The 18,831-nt window shown below is 42.0% G+C and overlaps 1 protein-coding gene across 1 annotated transcript in view; it reads right to left on the bottom strand.

Annotated features, from left to right (window-relative positions):
- LOC144605175 (vacuolar protein sorting-associated protein 4B-like) overlaps positions 1–16,719 on the bottom strand; it is a 42,524-nt gene extending 25,805 nt beyond the window's left edge. Inside the window, exons 1-5 of the mRNA XM_078420263.1 lie at positions 16,501–16,719; positions 8,426–8,537; positions 6,557–6,704; positions 1,601–1,662; positions 883–1,002 (exon numbers count right to left, since the gene is read on the bottom strand). Coding sequence (XP_078276389.1) covers positions 883–1,002; positions 1,601–1,662; positions 6,557–6,704; positions 8,426–8,537; positions 16,501–16,527 — 469 coding nt within the window. The 5' untranslated portion in view covers positions 16,528–16,719. The remainder of the gene's footprint in view (positions 1–882; positions 1,003–1,600; positions 1,663–6,556; positions 6,705–8,425; positions 8,538–16,500) is intronic.
- Between the last annotated feature and the right edge of the window lie 2,112 nt (positions 16,720–18,831).

The raw sequence follows: 18,831 nt of genomic DNA, 5'->3' as shown, positions 1-18,831 counted from the left end.
CTCTTCACATACCTAAAAAAGCTTTTACTATCCTCCTTTATATTATTGGCTAGTTTACCCTCGTACCTCATCTTTTCTCCCCGTATTGCCTTTTTAGTTATCTTCTGTTGCTCTTTAAAAGAGTCCCAATCCTCTGGCTTCCCACTCTTCTTTGCTATGTTCTACTTCTTCCCTTTTATTTTTATGTTGTCCTTGTCTTCCCTTGTCAGCCACGGGTGCCTCTTACTCCCCTTAGAATCTTTCCTCCTCTTTGGGATAAATTGATCCTGCAACTTCTGCATTATTCCCAGGAATACCTGCCATTGCTGTTCCACAGTCTTCCCTGCTAGGGCCTCCTTCCAGTCAATTTTGGCCAACTCCTGCCTCATGCCTCTGTAATCCCCTTTGCTATACTGTAATACTGACACCTCCGATTTTCCCTTCTCCCTCTCCATTTGTAGAGTAAAACTTATCATATTGTGGTCACTGCCTCCTAATGGCTCATTTACCTAGAGTCCCCTTATCAGGTCAGGTTCAATACATAACACTAAATCCAGAATTGCCTTCTCCCTGGTAGGCTCCAGTACAAGCTGTTCTAAACCTAAGTCCTCTAGTTTTCAATTAACAACCGTGTAAAAAAGATGGTGAACCAAAATCCTTCCTCATCACCATGTCCACCCGCGAAGTGAGAACAATGCTTCAACTGTAGCATGCCTCGAAAGTAGCAATGATCCTGTTACAACGCCATGCAGTAACATGACAATAAATTCAGATAGGTATAATGAGTTGATATTTTAAAGTATCCAGAATTCCTTCTGGAAATTACATCAGGCCATTTTGATGGAGCAGATGCCTCCTCCAAGATCGCCGAATAACATACAATGAAGAAAATAAATCACCAACCTGTAAAGAGATGAGGAAATTTAATGGGTAAAATTACAGCTTCTTTAAGAGCTTCTTTGGCACCTTCTAGACCTGCAACATCACTCCAACCCACGTTTGGTTTTTCCATAATAATGGCACCTAAAGAATAAAAATTAAGACAAAATAAGAAACCGTTCAAAAGAAATATAAATATTAGTGACCAAAAAATGGTCTTTTCTACATTTTCCCATCTGTGCAATGACATATATCCTCCAAGTTTAAGTGTTGTCAGATGCACAAAATACAGAGTAAGAGCAGAAATGCATCATATTGGATTGCTAACCAGACACAAAAGCAATTTTAATTTAGTTATTTTAAAATAAAAATTAAAACATCCAAGGAGGATTATGAGGTTTATGCATTACAGCAATTATTTCTCCTTTAAACTTGTTAAGAGCACCCAACTAGTTTGCCAATAAACATCACAGCTAATAATTTCTTACTGAGAATTAAATAGGTACATCCAATTAAGCATGACAAAATAATAATTTATTAAAAAAGACAAAGACTTGGAATAACTCAGCTGGTCAGGCAGCATCTCTGGAGAACATGAAGGAAGAACCCAACTCGAAACGTCACCTATCCACGTTCCCCATGGATGCTGCCCGACTAACTGCATTACTCCAACATTGTCTTTTTTGTAAAGCAGCGTCTGCAAATCCTTTTTTCTAATAAATTAATAAGTTAGTCGAGTCACCTTGTAGCTGATTCTGCAATTTCTTCTTTTCTGAATTGTCAGTCTCTCCATCACTCTCATTCCTGCAGCAAAAGCACAAATAACATCTGATGAGTTAGATCTTTTCCACACATGATAACTATAGAAATTATTGTTGGAGGGATCAAATTAAGCTAACACGTTTTTTTAGCATATCCCAAACCCTCTCGTGCCACAGCAATGATTGAATACCAGCTCAATTCACCATGTGAATGATGTGCTAACTATCTCCCAAGGATAAATAAAGAAGTAAAAGTGCAAATGCAATTCTGAATCCATATATTCTCCTGATACCTAATCTATAGATAAGTTGAATGAATATCTGCTGGTTATGCTGTAACAATGAAGGCTAAAAAGCAAATAAATATTCTCTAGAAAAATGTAGACACAAAATGCTGGAGTAACTCAGCTGGTCAGGCAGCATCTCGGGAGAGAAGGAATGGGTGACTTTTAGGGTCGAGACCCTTCTTCAGACTGAAGAAGGGTCTCAGCCTGAAACGTCACCCATTCCTCCTCTCCCGAGATGCTGCGTGACCCGCTGAGTTACTCCAGCATTTTGTGTCTACCTTCGATTTTAACCAGCATCTGCATTTTTTTTCCTAGTCTGAAGAAAGGTCTCGGCCTGAAAACGTCACCCATTCTTTCTCGCCCGAGATGCTGCCTGACCCGCTGAGTTACTCCAGCATTTTGTGTCTACCTTCGATCTGCAGTTTTTTTTCCTACTCCAGAAAAATGTTTTGTGTTGTCATTTGGGCTGCGTACTTAGCTATGTGACAAAATCATTGAAATGTATTTATTTTCTATGTCCAATGGCACCTAGACCCAATGATATTTTCAACCAGCAAATGCTAGCTCCCTAAGGAGCTCACATTTTTATTACAAAGGAATCTCTGGAATTCCCACAAGAACCTGAAGAGCTTGGAAGATAATAGTCAGTATTCAGAAAGCATGCCTTTCTGTTCTAAAATATTTATCTTATTTCTTGTACATACATCTACCTTGCATCTTGAACATTCTCCAATTGTATGCCTCTGCCCACTTTCAGCACTTCCATCCAAGAATTCCCCATTTCCTGTTTTGTGATGAATATTCAAGTTATCTTCAGTTTAGTTTAGATACAACGCGGAAACAGGCTCTTTGGCCCACTGAGTCCGCGCCGACCAGCGATCCCGCCACATCAACACTATCCTACACATACCAGTGACAATTTACACATGCACCAAGCCAATTAACCAACATACCTGCGAGTCTTTGGAGTGTGGGAGGAAACCGAAGATCTCGGAGAAAACCCACGCGGTCACAGGGAGAACGTAAAAAAAAACGTACAGACAGCACCCGTAGTTGGGATCGAACGCAGGTCTCCAGCGCTGTAAGACAGCAACTCTACCGCTGCGCCACCATGCCGTCCTCTTTCTCCATCCCAATTCTTTCTCTGATATCCCTATTGCTACTTCAGCTAATCTTCCCTATTGCTGGCCGTGCACATATCTGTGCATTTCACAAACAATAAATCCAAAAGTCAACTAAAAAATATCAAAGTCTATTCTCGTCTGAAAAAAAACCATAACACTGGAAACCCTTTTAAAGTCAAGCTGCAACTTTGGAAGAAAAATACATTCTATTCTGTCATATGATTCTGCCCAATCTGCTGAATTTTCAGCATCTTCTGTTCTTGTGCATTGCAGGCAATCTGTGCAATGAGTTATTTCATCACTGTTGTTGTTCAATGCAAACAGAAACTGGAATTGAGTGGTTGAAACTTACTTGGATAGGCATCACTTGGGTCTTTATTATAGATAGCAACACTGACATTGTAAGTAAAACATTGAAAAATGAGTCAATTTGAAGAGAAGCCTTGAAACAGTCTTCAAATAAGCCTTTTAATTCGATATCTGAAAACTGGCTGCAAACATTTAAGATTTTATATCAGGTTCTGTATTCAGCAGAAGACTTGCACTTTTCTGATAAAATATATACTTGTCTTCAGTTAACGTGCATAGCTTTCCTTTCTGTAGAAATACACAAATCCTGCAGTTTAGAAGTAGACTATGGAGCCAAATGAACAACACTGAAGCTCAATCTACTTTAATTAACTTTCTCACCTAGCTTCATATTCCATTTCACCTTCTCTCACTTTTCCAAAAAAGATTAAATCATTTCACAAAATATTCTAACAGGCATTCTTCGATAATTCTTAACTTCACTTATTTGCAGCTGTATCGAACATACATTTTGTGGTCTTGTATATTCCTACAACTAGGAACCATTCTTATTTCCTTTCCACATACATGTTGTCTTTTTAAAACACATTCTTCATCCTGTAATAAACTTGAAATAATTTCTGCATTTTCTCGAGAGCTAGTAATGAACCCTAGAATTTTTCCGGAACTTTTATTTCGCTGATTAACATTATGCGTTGAAGAGACAAAGAGATTTCAATGTATCAAAGTCATATAGTATGGGAACCGGCACTTCGGCCCAAGTTTCTCATGCCGATCTACACCACTCTACACCCTGCTCTTGGCCCACATCCCTCTAAACCTATCCTATCCATGTACCTGTCCAAATGTCTCTTAAACATTATGATAGCACCCGGCTCAACCAACTCCTGCCACAATTCCTTCCATATCCCCATCATTCTTTGTGTAAAACAGTTACCCCCTCAGGTTCCAATTAAATCTTTCCCCCTTCATTTTAAACCTATGTCCTGTCAACGGCACCTACCCTGACAAGTCTCAAAACAACTGTGTGTTTCATGAGATCACCTCTATCCCTGAACTCTCTCAGAGCATTGGTCCAGAGTGCTGAGTATTTCCTCATATGACCAACACCTATCGATTCAGCAAACCTTTGTTGCATTTGTTTCATAGCAAGAAAATTCCTCATTGGGCAGAGCTCTATGCAATATTCCAGATATGGTCTAACCGGGGTTCTGCATAACTAGAACAAGACATTTTTATTTGTGCAGTCAATTTTTTTCCTCAATAATGCTCAAAATACAGTTTGCTCTCATATTTGCTTGCAATTGTTAATTGTCAGCAATTTGTGTAAAATATCACATGCTTACTAATTAGGTTAGTTTAGAGATACAGCATGGAAACAGGCCTTTCGGTCCACTGAGCACACATTGACCACTGATCACCCATTCGCATTAGTTCTATATTCCACTTGTAATGGCAACTTCATTCCTTTTCCAATAAAGTCCTTTCCGATTGCCTTACTTCACAGGGAGTGGTGATCGATCTTGACGCAGAGCCCCAATAGAGAGATCTTCAAAACGTTTCAGTTTAATTAGTCATTTATTGAAGTAGTAATGCAGATTTGTATCTCTCCAAACTTTTCCCTCGTCGCAGGTCTGGTAAGAACTTGCCATACTCCCTGTCTCTGACTCCTCCCATTGTATTTCCAGTTATACCCCTAATTCTGGCTCCTCCCAGTCCATTATGCCCATATATGTATTCATCTCATGACAACCTCCAAGTGTCCAAAAATAATACAACAAGATACAAAATAATATAATATTCTAAACAGCTAGCACAAATACAAATGGCTCATACACTACTTTCTCATCCACTCGCAACACACTAGGGACAATTTAAAAGTGCAAACTTTGCACAGATAGCACCAGAGGTCAAAATTGAAACCTGGTCTCTGGCGCTGAGTCAGCAGCTGCACCACTGAGCCGCCAAAATGGTGGGGTTCTACTAGATTCAAAACTAACTTTGATTCAGAAACTGTAATGTGGAATGTTAAAGAGTCATTTGCTCAACTTAACTTAGAGAATGAGTCTGATAAAATTATTGAATAATGGTAGACAAAATTTAAAAAGCCAAATATAAAATTATATGCAATGGGGAAATCAAGGAGCATATTTATTTCAAGAATTTTGTAATAACTAAATAAAGGTCATGGGTAATCGAGTTAAAGGTCATGGGTAATCGAGTTAAAGCTCAGCATTTTCATCTGATGCAGAGCAGCAAATCAGAATGAATAAAGCATCAAACTATAAAAAGACAATATACAAAGCAGATTATAACATAAAGGCCATGAAGTAATTCAACTGAATAATTCCCTGATTATACTGTTCCTTTGAGTACTGTGCAAGGTCCTAATTAGCATGACTCAAGTATGGCATATGAAACTCAGAAGATGATAATTCACTACTTAATCAATCCATAAACTGAAGATTCAAGATTAAAGATAGGAAATATCTGGACCATATGAAACAAAATACTGCTGATGCTGGAAATCTGAAATAAAATATAGAAATAATCAATAAATCTTCTGCAGAAAGAAAAATAAGAGTTAACATTTCGGATCTGAAATGTTAACATGGATTTTCTCTGCCTAAGAAACTAGCCTGACTTACTGACATTTGAACATGCAGTCTCAAGATAAGGGAACTTACAGTCTCAAGATAGGGGAACTTACAGTCTCAAGATAAGGGAACTTAGTTACAAACTAAAATATGGGAAGAAAGCTGTAACATTTTCTAAATTTGTCATACATACCTCTTTGTGCAATAGGTTTTTACCAGCCAAGTATAGAGACCGGGAAAGATTAATTAGCGATCTGTGGTTTTACAGGTGCATGCTACTAATCCACTCTCTAGGTAGTTTACACAATGACAAGTTGAATGAAAAATTATAAACATCATTTGGAGATTAAAAGGATGGAAATAGGCTAAGTTGGATACGATGTGAGGCAATAAATATTCCTCACACTGTCCATCGTTTCTGATTTTCAAGATGACCAATGTAAATGACATCTGGAAAAGGAAGAAATATTGGGTGCTGAAAGGAAGGAATTGATTATAGGAGCTCCTTGGACAGAGTAAAATGAGCTGACATTATCCTACAAATTACTGTTAAAATTAAAATATCAGCCTGTGTGCTGTTTGATGTACGGCAGACATTTCATAAAGGCAAATATACCTACCCCTTATCGTTATTTGAGCTTGACTCTTCAACAGGCTTTTTGACCTTTTGCGTTTTTTGTAGATGATCCTTCAGTTTTTCGGCTCGATCCAGGTATTCTGTACATTTAGTGCGAAGACTTTCTTTTGCTTTTGCACCCTGAGCTTCATCTATCATAAATGGGAAAAATAAAATTATTTCCCATCCACTAAAATATAGCAAAATAACATGACATCATGAAAATCATCTTGCTGCACTGCATTTGTTTTTCTGAATCTTGTAAACTCTAATTGGAAAATTCAGAAGGAAAGTACTGTATTCACTGAATTGAATCATGCTATCCATGCTAATCTTGAAGAAAAACTATTTAAAAAAATCAAAAACAAAACAAACTCACTACCACCACTCTCCCCAATAGTAACCACATTCCTTAATGCCTAGTTGTTGCTTTGAGATTAAGAGACAAGAGAAAGAACATAAGGCAAAGAATATAAGGCACACGTTTCCCATCAGGTGGGCAGAGTTCAAAATTACATAGAATTTAGTCTTTCAAACCATCCAATTCATGATCCACACTAACATATCAAACCCTATTACCATATCCTCCTTGCCTTTTTGCTCTAATAATTAAGTCTGCTTTGTCTATCTTAACTGTTAAGCGGTGGTCCATTTCAGATTCTAGCCATAAAGTAAAACAGTTTCTTGAAAATTTCCTTTTTGATTTAATGACATAATGTTAGACTGCCTGTAGCTCATATGAAACTTTCAGTTTTCACATTCACCTCATCAAATCTCTTCAAAACCAAGGCTGCTCTTTTCTCCCGTCGTTAATGTTTGTAAACGTCCCCTTGCCTCTACATCCCTTTTGAAATGTAGAGATCATGACTCTTTATTTAACTTGGTTTAACCAAGGTGTCAGAGTATTTATTTAATCTCTCTACTTTACTTTTGGATTCGTTCCCTCCAGTATTGGACTCTTGTGCTTTGTTTTTATATTAAATGGCATAATTTTCATTGTAGTTTTTATTGATGTACTCTAGTAGATTACTTTCCTCTACTGTAGTTAGACTTAATTTCTGAGTAATAAGTGACTTCTTCAATCTTTCCTTCAAAAAGAATTATTTTGCAGTTACTAACACTACATTCATGTTTTGGTACATGTCCATTTCTTTCCTTCCATTTTGTTAGTTGTCTTCAAAACTAACAGTTTCTATTCTAATTTAATCTAATAAAAAGATTTCTTCTTTGTGCGTCCAAATCTGTGTTTCATGTCGACTACCACCTACATTCCACAACTCTTCCTGATTTCTGTTAAAAATTATAAATGCTGTTTAAAACAAACATCACTCACCAATCAGGTCCTTCTGCAATGAAAAAAAAGAAATCCTTGCTTGCCTCACTGACACAAATCAAGGAGCTTATGACTGCAGATTAATTACACTTAATTGTCAGAAACCTCTTAAAATTTGGGCTGCCTGTATATTGACAACAGAAACACCAGACAGGTTTTCTGATTGTGACAATGCATCAAAGTTACATTGCTGGCATGTGCTGCTTAGCTTAAATGTAGAATCAATGATGAGTAACTTATTCACTTTCCCTTTTAATTGCAAGTTTTTTTTTAAAGTTTCTCTTCAAGTTTCAACTCTAGTAATATGTTTCAACTTCCATCTTTCAAAAAGAGAACACATGAAAGAACAAAATCTGTCAATGATTCTTTAATAATAGTACCAAATAATCATCAAAATGCTGTTCCTTAAAAGTGGATAATGTGCGTATTCTAAAAATAAGTTAGTTAACTTCATTTGAGAGTCTAAAGCCATGTCATGAAAAAACTTTGTCAAAAGAATTTGCAATGAAATGTAATGAGTAAAAACCCTTTGATACTTACATTTAACAACATGCAGAAAGTATTGCACTGCACATTGATATAACCGTAAGGCTTCTTCAAAGTTTCCTGCTTTATCTTCTTGAGCAGCTTTGCTTGCAAGGTCAATACCTTTCTATAAAGAAAAAATAAAATTGAACAATTAATACAATCTAACCTATTATCTGCTATTGTTGACCATAACCAATCAGTCCAAGGTTAAAAAATTGAATCTTTGTAAATGTAACAAGGAGTATATTACTTCATACAGCAAGACAAAAAACATCAAACTTATTCCATATGAAGACAATAATCATCCCCTCGTCCATTATAGATGAGGCTCTCACAAGGGTCTCCTCTATATCCCGCAGCTCCGCTCTTGGTCCCCCTCTCCCCATTCATAACAAGGATAGAGTCCCCCTTGTCCTTACCTTGCATCGCATCAGCCGTCGCATACAACAAATTATCCTCCAACATTTCCGCCACCTCCAACGGGATCTCACTACTGTCCACATCTTCCCATCTCCACGTTTTTCTGCTTTCCGCAGAGACGGTTCCCTCCGTAACTCCCTTGTCCACTCGTTCTTTCCCACTCAAACCACCCCCTCCCCAGGTGCTTTCCCCTGCAACTGCAGGAGATGCAACACCTGTCCCTTTACCTCCCCCTCAGCTCCATCCAAGGACCCAAACAGTCTTTCTAGGTGAGGCAGAGAGAGGTTCTCCTGCACCTTATCCAACTTTTTCTATTGTATCCGCTGTTCCAGATGTCAACTTCTCTACATCGGCGAGACCAAGCGCAGGCTCAGCGATCGTTTTGCTCAACACCTCCCCTCAGTCCCCCTTAACCAACCTGATCTCCTAGTGGCGCAGCACTTCAACTCCCCCTCCCATTCCCAATCTGACCTGGGCCTCCTCCATTGTCAGAGTGAGGCCCAGCGCAAATTGGAGGAACAACATTTCATATTTCGCTTGGGCTGTTTACACTCCAGCAGTATGAACATTGACTTCTCTAACTTCAGATAGTTCCCCTTTCCCTCTCTATCCTCTCCCCCTTCCCAGTTCTCCCACTAGTCTTCCTGTCTCCTACTACATCCTTTCTCTGTCCCGCCCCCTCCCCTGACATCAGTCTGAAGGGTCTCGACCTGAAACGTCACCCATGACTTCTCTCCAGCGTGCTGCCTAACCCGCTGAGATACTCCAACATTTTTTGTCTCCCATATGAAGATAATAGTTATTTCAATCAGTTATCAGTAATACATCCAGATTGATTAAGTCTTTTGTTGTGGAACTAAAATAGCACCTGCTGTAAAAGATGTGCCACTATAATAGAGATCAGAAAGCAAAAAGATGCTTGAAATCTAAAATAACAAAAACATTTTGCTGTATACTCAGCTGGTCATGGAGCATCTGTGAAGACAGAAAGACAGTCAATATTTCAGGCTCATGATTTTTCTGCAATTGCATATGTAAAACCAAGTCCCATAAAAAAGAGCCATAGGAAGCAGTGATCATAGTATGATAAATTGGAAGTGTCAGTATTACAGTATAGCAAAGGGGATTATAGAGGCACGAGCTGGCCAGAATTGACTGGAAGGAGGCCCTAGCAGGGAAGACAGTGCAACAGCAATGGCAGGTATTCCTGGGAATAATGCAGAAGTTGCAGAATCAATTTATCCCAAAGAGGAGGAAAGATTCTAAGGGGAGCAAGAGGCACCCGTGGCTGACAAGGGAAGTCAAGGACAGCATAAAAATAAAAGAGAAGTATAACATAGCAAAGAAGAGTGGGAAGCCAGAGGATTGGGACTCTTTTAAAGAGCAACAGAAGATAACTAAAAAGGCAATAGGGGGAGAAAAGATGAGGTACGAGGGTCAGCTAGCCAATAATATAAAGGAGGATAGTAAAAGCTTTTTTAGGATGTGAAGAGGGAAAAAATAGTCAAGGCAAATGTGGGTCCCTTGAAGACAGAAGCAGGGGAATTTAGTCTGGGGAACAAGGAAATGGCAGACGAGTTGAACCGGTACTTTGAATCTGTCTTCACTAAGGAAGAAACAAACAATCTCCCAGATTTTCTAGTGGCCAGAGATCCTAGGGTGACGGAGGAACTGAAGGAAATTCACATTAGGCAGGAAATGGTGTTGGTGATGGGACTGAAGGCTGATAAATCCCCAGGGCCTGATGGTCTGCATCCCAGGGTACGTAAGGAGGTGGCTCTAGAAATTGTGGACGCATTGGTGATCATTTTCCAATTTTCTATAGATTCAGGATCAGTTCCTGTGGATTGGAGTAGCTAATGTTATTCCACTTTTTAAGAAAGGAGGGAGAGAGAAAACGGGAAATTATAGACCAGTTAGTCTGACATCAGTGGTGGGGAAGATGCTGGAGTCAATTATAAAAGACGAAATTGCGGAGCATTTGCATAGCAGTAACAGGATCGTTCTGAGTCAGCATGGATTTACGAAGGGGAAATCATGCTTGACTAATCTTCTGGAATTTTTTGAGGATGTAACAAGGAAAATTGACAGGGGAGAGCCGGTGGATGTGGTGTACCTCGACTTTCAGAAAGCCTTCGACAAGGTCCCACATAGGAGATTAGTGGGCAAAATTAGAGCACATGGTATTGGGGATAGGGTACTGACATGGATAGAAAATTGGTTGGCAGACAGAAAGCAAAGACTGGGGATAAATGGGTCCCTTTCAGAATGGCAGGCAGTGACTAGTGGGGTACCGCAAGGCTCGGTGCTGGGACCGCAGCTATTTACAATATACATCAATGACTTGGATGAAGGGATTAAAAGTACCATTAGCAAATTTGCAGATGATACAAAGCTGGGTGGTAGTGTGAACTATGAGGAAGATGCTATGAGGTTGCAGGGTGACTTGGACAGGTTGTGTGAGTGGGCGGACGCATGGCAGATGCAGTTTAATGTGGACAAGTGTGAGGTTATCCACTTTGGTGGTAAGAATAGGAAGGCAGGTTATTATCTGAATGGTGTCAAGTTAGGAAAAGGGGACGTACAACGAGATCTGGGTGTCCTAGTGCATCAGTTACTGAAAGGAAGCATGCAGATACAGCAGGCAGTGAAGAAAGCCAATGGAATGTTGGCCTTCATAACAAGAGGAGTTGAGTATAGGAGCAAAGAGGTCCTTCTGCAGTTGTACAGGGCCCTAGTGAGACTGCACCTGGAGTACTGTGTACAGTTTTGGTCTCCAAATTTGAGGAAAGATATTCTTGCTATTGAGGGCATGCAGCGAAGGTTTACTAGGTTAATTCCAGGAATGGCGGTACTGTCATATGTTGAAAGACTGGAGCGACTAGGCTTGTATACGCTGGAATTTAGGATGAGAGGGGATCTTATTGAAACATATAAGATTATTAAGGGGTTGGACACGTTAGAGGCAGGAAACATGTTCCCAATGTTGGGGGAGTCCAGAACCAGGGGCCACAGTTTAAGAATAAGAGGTAGGCCATTTAGAACGGCAATGAGGAAAAAAAATTTCAGTCATAGTTGTAAATCTGTGGAATTCTCTGCCTCAGAAGGCAGTGGAGGCCAATTCTCTGAATGCATTCAAGAGAGAGCGAGATAGAGCTCAAAAGGATAGCGGAGTCAGGGGGTATGGGGAGAAGGCAGGAATGGGGTACTGATTGATAATGATCAGCCATGATCACATTGAATGGTGGTGCTGGCTCAAAGGGCCGAATGGCCTACTCCTGCACCTATTGTCTATTGTCTATAAAAAAGTTGAAACCCGCATCAACTAAACTTACTCCATTCACCCTACAATTTTCAGGTAAGTGCATTCATTCAATTCTGGACTCCTGATCTCCTAATTTAACCGCCAACTACCATGCATTAGAGAACAAATGGCCTCATCTCTCTCCTTGTTTCTTCTTTAAGATGCTTCCTAGAATTCAGCTCTTTAATCAAGTCCATTGTCACAAGATCTCGTACTTCTTAATATCACTTCCTGCTCCCTTTTTAGCAGAAACAATTAATAAAACCAATTTCTGCATGGTTAGACACAGATTTTATGTTGTCATCAGATGAGATAAAAATTGACCAGAATATTTTGCCTTCACCTGTGCAAGAAGATATGGCTTTGGTTTAACATCCACACTTCAAAATATTACAACTTCCTCAATTGTAATAATATGCAAAATTTTCAATGAGAACCTGAAACCATTTCATTCCATCTCAAAAATTGGAAAAGAAAAGTTACATGAAGATTATGATACATACAAATTAGGGAAGGAATGGAATTCATAAAAGTAGACACAAAAAGCTGGAGTAACTCAGCAGGACAGGCAGCATCTCAGGAGAGAAGGAATGGGTGACATTTCGGGATGAGACCCTTCTTCAATCTGAAGAAGGGTCTGGACCCGAAATGTCATCCATTCTTTCTCTCCAGAGATGAAGCCTTTCCTGCTGAGTTACTCCAGCATTTTGTGACTACCTTCGATTTAAAGCAGCATCTGCAGTTCTTTCCTACACATGAAATTCATAAATGTGTGTTACCTAGAGGGACTCCAATAAATTTTATTAATCTAATGCCTAAGTACGATAGGATATTGTAAGATTAAACAGCAAATTGTCATAACTTGAAAAGTACTTCTTCAAAGGACAGTGAAAACGATTTAACAAATTTAAAAAAAACAAAGTGCTAAAGTAACTCAGTGGTTCAGGCAGCATATTTGGAGAATGAGGATAGGTGATATTTCTGGTCAGGACCCCTCTTCAATCTGAAATGTCACTGATCCACATTATCTAGAGATGCTGCCTGGCGCACTGAGTTACTCCAACTGCCTTTTCCTGCAGTTCCTTGTGGATAAAAAATTACTTTGGCATTGAGGGAGGAAATGAATATAATCTTTTTGAAGAAATAATGCAGATTGTCTCACTGATCCTTATCTATATACTAAAAGTCTTGTTTGTTTGTTCCTGAACTACAGCCAAAACGGTACACGATAGCGCAACAATTTTAGGCCCACCTTACTCATCGTCGTCCCTTTGGTGCTAATGGAAGAAGTTTCATTGAAATTGGTGTTATATTTTTTAAGTTATTCCTATTTTAAACTCTAAAGGAGGGAGAGAGGGGGGGGGGGGGAGAGGAGTGGGGGGAGGGGGAAGGGGAGGGTGCTGCACCAATGCAGGAGAGGTTTGGGCCCAATGGGTCCACTTGGTCTAGTACACCATAAAACACAAGGTGGTCTTCGGACAGGGAGCAGAAGATATATTTATCTTATGTGGTTCTAGGATGAGGATGTTGGTTGCCCCTTGGGATGGGCGCAACTAACTTGGGAGGGCCGTAACTAACAGAAGCAATCATCAACAGGTAAACTGATAAACTAGGCTCAAACAGTTACAGAGAAAGAATCAGATCTTTTCCCTCAGAATTTTGATCAGCAGATCAGAGATGCATAAAGCATCAATATCTGGTATATAATATATAGGATGGCACATTGGTGCAGTGCTACAGCTCAGTGCCAGAGACTTGGAGTTGATCCTGACCTTGAGCGCTGTCGCCGTGAAGATTGCATGTTCTACGAGACCATGTGGGTTTCCACCGGGTGCTCTGGTTTCTTCCCACATCCCAAAGCCACGCAGATTAAGGTTAATTTGCCTCTATTAAATTACACCAATGTGTAGGGAATGACGAGGAAACTGGGATAACAGAACTAATGTGAACAGGTGATTTATGATTGGCTCGGACTCGTCGAAGGGCCTGTATCTCCAAAGAAACAAGCATCGTGACTAAATGAAGATTAAACTCAAAGGACTTTGGTTGGGCCACATTTGGGAGTGTCATGAGCGTCAGCATGCACGGAAAAAAAGTAGACATTGCAGAAGCAGAAAAAAATATTTTAAAGAATCATATCAGATGTTGTAAAGTTGAAGACAGTGAATAGATGGGATATAATATAAGAAAATAACTGCAGATGCTGGTACAAATCGACGGTATTTATTCACAAAATGCTGGAGTAACTCAGCAGGTCAGGCAGCATCTCAGGAGAGAAGGAATGGGTGACGTTTCGGGTCGAGACCCTTCTTCAGACTGATGTCAGGGGGGCGGGACAAAGGAAGGATATAGTTGGAGACAGGAAGATAGAGGGAGATCTGGGAAGGAGGAGGGGAAGAGAGGGACAAGGGAACTATCTAAAGTTGGAGAAGTCAATGTTCATACCGCTGGGCTGCAAGCTGCCCAAGCGAAATACGAGGTGCTGTTCCTCCAATTTCCGGTGGGCCTCACTATGGCACTGGAGGAGGCCCATGACAGAAAGGTCAGACTGGGAATGGGAGGAGGAGTTGAAGTGCTCGGCCACTGGGAGACCAGTTTGGCCAACACGGACCGAGCGCAGGTGTTGAGCGAAGCGATCGCCGAGCGTGCGCTTGGTTTCGCCGATGTAAATAAGTTGACATCTGGAGCAGCGGATGCAATAGATGAGGTTGGAGGAGGTGCAGGTGAACCTCTGTCTCACCTGGAAAGACTGTTTGGGTCCTTGGATGGAGTTGAGGGTGGAGGTATCTCGTGCGGTTGCAGGGGAAAGTGCCCGGGGGTGGGGTGGTTTGGGTAGGAAGGAACGAGTGGACCAGGGAGTTACGGAGGGAACGGTCTCAGCGGAACGCAGAGAGGGGAGAGGATGGGAAGATATGGCCAGTGATGGGGTCCCATTGTAGGTGACGGAAATGTTGGCGGATGATTTGTTGGATCTGCTGGCTGGTGGGGTGGAAGGTGAGAACGAGGGGGATTCTGTCCTTGTTGCAAGTGGGGGGAGGGGGAGCAAGAGCGGAGCTGCAGGATGTAGAAGAGACCCTAGTGAGAGCCTCATTTATAATGGAAGAGGGGAAGCTCCGTTTCCTGAAGAATGAGAACATCGCTGACGCCCTAGTGTGAAACACCTCATTCCAGGTGCAGATGCGGCGTAGACGGAGGAATTGGGAGTAGGGGATAGACGTTTTGCAGGAGACCGGGTGGGAAGAAGTGTAGTCCAGATAGCTGTGCGAGTCAGTGGGTTTATAGTAGAATAACTCGGTCTGCATTGGCCAAACTGGTCTCCCGAAACGCCACCCATTCCTTCTCTCCTGAGATGCTGCCTGACCTGCTGAGTTACTCCTGCATTTTGTGAACAGATGGGAGATCGTTTCTTTGGAGAGAAGATTGAGGAGTTTTTTTAATTTTAAAAACATTTACAAAAAGCTTTGATAAGATGCAGATATAGATACTATATTTCTACCCCAGTTATGGGAATAACAGAACCAATATATATATAGAGCACGGATGAATCTGGCAGGAATTCATGAGAACCACCTTTACAGAATGTGAAACATTTACAAACGATACAAAAACTTAAGGAACCAATAAATGACTATGTGTGGAAGAAACATCGCAGCAAATACTTTTCCAGCTGGAAACTTTAACTTTTTCTTCTAAAGATGTCGCGTGACTGACTAAACATTTCTGAAAGGTTGTGTTTCGATTTGAAATACGTAGCGTATGCAATTTCAGCTTTCAAAATAAACTTTTGGGATAAGAGGAGAAGAGTACATTAATTGAGCTGGGAATAAGAACGCGAACAAGAACTGCGGATTATAAACACTGGCGAGAACATGTTGAAGGCCGGTCGGATGTGTTTTGATTCAGTCACGGAGTGAAAGGCCCGCGTCTCACCCATCATAAGTTCCCTCCCTCCCTCGACATTGTCCTAGAGCCTGAAGGGTGTGACTGCGAATGCATATTCCAGTTCTTTGCATCTTGTACGCTTCCTGTTTACAGGGCCCTTGCCTTGGACCCGCGTCACTGCCTTCAGCCTCGGGCCGTTCCCAAACCTCGGCACCTCCTCCCCAGGCAGGGGCCCTGTAAACAGGGGCCGAGGCCTGGACATGGCGGCCGTTATCATCCCCTGCCCTGGCTGTATTTTCAGGGTCCACGCCTACCCTCCGTCCGCCTACCGGCTCCTGGCAGAAGGGTGGATGCGGAGCGCAGGACCCTTCCAACCTTTGCTTCCACCCCCACACGGGGAGAGAGCAGATGAACCCCGGCCGCCGCAGCCAACGCCAGCCCGCCCGCCCGCCCGTCCGTCCGTCGCTGCGACATCACTCACCTGCAAGTTATTGCTGTTGGCAGCCATTTGCCCTGGCTGAAAGCGAAGGAAATTGGGCGAACGAACCGGCGGCGAGAGGGCGATTCCCGTCCCTCGCCGACCACTTCTTTCTTTCTTTCCTTTTCTTTTTCTTTTTCACTTTCTCTCTCCCCCCGAGGTTCCGAACCCAAAACACAGCGCTTCCGCGTCCAAAATGGCGGCGCGCTTCCGCCTGCAGACCCCGCCCACCAGTGCGCATGCTCCGCCCCCACACTGAACATGTCTGCAAATGGACACAAACACTGGTGCAACTCAGCGCGTCAGGCAGCAGCTGTGGAGAGAAGGAATGGGTGGCACCCTTCTTCAGACAGTCAAGGGAAATTGAAACGATATATATATATACTTATTTATATCTATCTAATCTATCTATCTATCTATGGAATGGAAGCCAATGGAATGTTGGCCTTCATAACAAGAGAAGTTGAGTATAGGAGCAAAGAGGTCCTTCTGCAGTTGTACAGGGCCCTAGTGAGACCGCACCTGGAGTACTGTGTGCAGTTTTGGTCTCCAAATTTGAGGAAGGATATTCTTGCTATTGAGGGCGTGCAGCGTAGGTTTACTAATTTAATTCCCGGAATGGCGGGACTATCATATGTTGAAAGACTGGAGCGACTAAGCTTGTATACACTGGAATTTAGAAGGACGAGAGGAGATCTTATCGAAACGTATAAGATTATTAAGGGGTTGGACACGTTAGAGGCAGAAAACATGTTCCCAATGTTGGGGGAGTCCAGAACAAGGGGCCACAATTTAAGAATAAGGGGTAGGCCATTTAGAACTGAGATGAGGAAAAACTTTTTCAGTCAGAGAGTTGTGAATCTGTGGAATTCTCTGCCTCAGAAGACAGTGGAGGCCAATTCTCTGAATGCATTCAAGAGAGAGCTAGATAGAGTTCTTAAGGATAGCGGAGTCAGGGGGTATGGGGAGAAGGCAGGAACAGGGTACTGATTGAGAATGATCAGCCATGATCACATTGAATGGCGGTGCTGGCTCGAAGGGCCGAATGGCCTCCTCCTACACCTATTGTCTGTCTGTCTTTCTTGTTGGCTGTGGGGTGAGTGAAAACGAGTTATACAGTGTGTGAAACTCACAGGACAACAATGAAATTATGACTTGGGTGGGGGAGGGATGGAGAGAGAGGGGATGCAAAGGTTACTTTAAGCAGGCAAAATCAATATTTCTGGGTGAGAAGCTGCCCTATGTGAAATTTGAAGTGCTGTTCCTCCATTTTACTTTTGGCCTCACTCTGACACAATGGAGGAGACCCAGGACAGAAAGGTCAGTGTAGGAATGAGAGGAGAAGTTAAAGTGTCTGGCATCTGAAAGATCATGTAGGCTGAAAGAAAGGGTTTTGACCCGAAACATCATCAATTCCTTTGCTCCAGAGTTGCTGCCTGACCCGCTGAGTTACTTAGGCTTTTTGTGTCTATCTTATGTCAACTAGCAGCTTCCAGTTGCTCAGAGGGTGGTGCTGATCTACAGCCACTCTGGCACTGAAGGTCTGATGAGCCTGCGGCTCTCTCTGCTGTAGATAGACATGGACAGGCATTCTGTTTTCATCTGGTCTGGTTGTTGACCCTAGTGCTTGGACATTGCTGCACCACCTGTACTTTGTGGAAATGTTCTTCCAGACCATTATCTTTTACTGCAAGTCCATTGGGCAGCGGGCAGCATGGAGCATCCTGCAGTCACTGCAGAATAAGGACTCAATGGATCCTGTGGTGTGGCTACTTGAGGAGACTGCCCAACATGTCTAGTGAAATGCCTCATCGACAGAGTTTACTACCAATGCATGCTATCCTCGGGACAGCTGCTATGAAAAGGTTATGGTTGCCCCCCTCTTCGGGGTGTGGATTTGCAAAGAAAGTCTGGCGAATGAAACAAGGGTCCTTGTTACAGTTCATCCCGATCAGCTCCATAGCAGAGGAGTCTCTGATATATGGACTGTTCCTGGGAAAACATTTTGAGACAGACTGCTGGAAGATCATCAACTTGGTGAAAGATGCTCTGGTCTGCACGAAATGTTGATCTCCTCCCTTGCGGAGCGATATATCTATCAGGGATGTTGCTGACTGACCCATTCCAGACTGCAAGAGTACATGCTGAGGGACTTGCTGAAGCTTGATCAGACAATTCTCGGGCCCTGTGGGTGAGGATCACAGTCTAGGGTCCTTCCACTGCTGGACAATGAAGAGCATGGTCTGGTGGAGACACCCTTCAAACAAGGAAGGGATATCACCCCAGGGGGCCACATGAGTGGCTGAGCCACTTGGTGGAAGGATAGTTTGCAAA

This window comes from Rhinoraja longicauda, chromosome 2 (genome assembly GCF_053455715.1).
Source record: "Rhinoraja longicauda isolate Sanriku21f chromosome 2, sRhiLon1.1, whole genome shotgun sequence".
NCBI lineage: Eukaryota > Metazoa > Chordata > Chondrichthyes > Rajiformes > Arhynchobatidae > Rhinoraja > Rhinoraja longicauda.
Note: the sequence above shows the minus strand (reverse complement) of the source record. Positions and strands in the feature narration are given on the sequence as shown.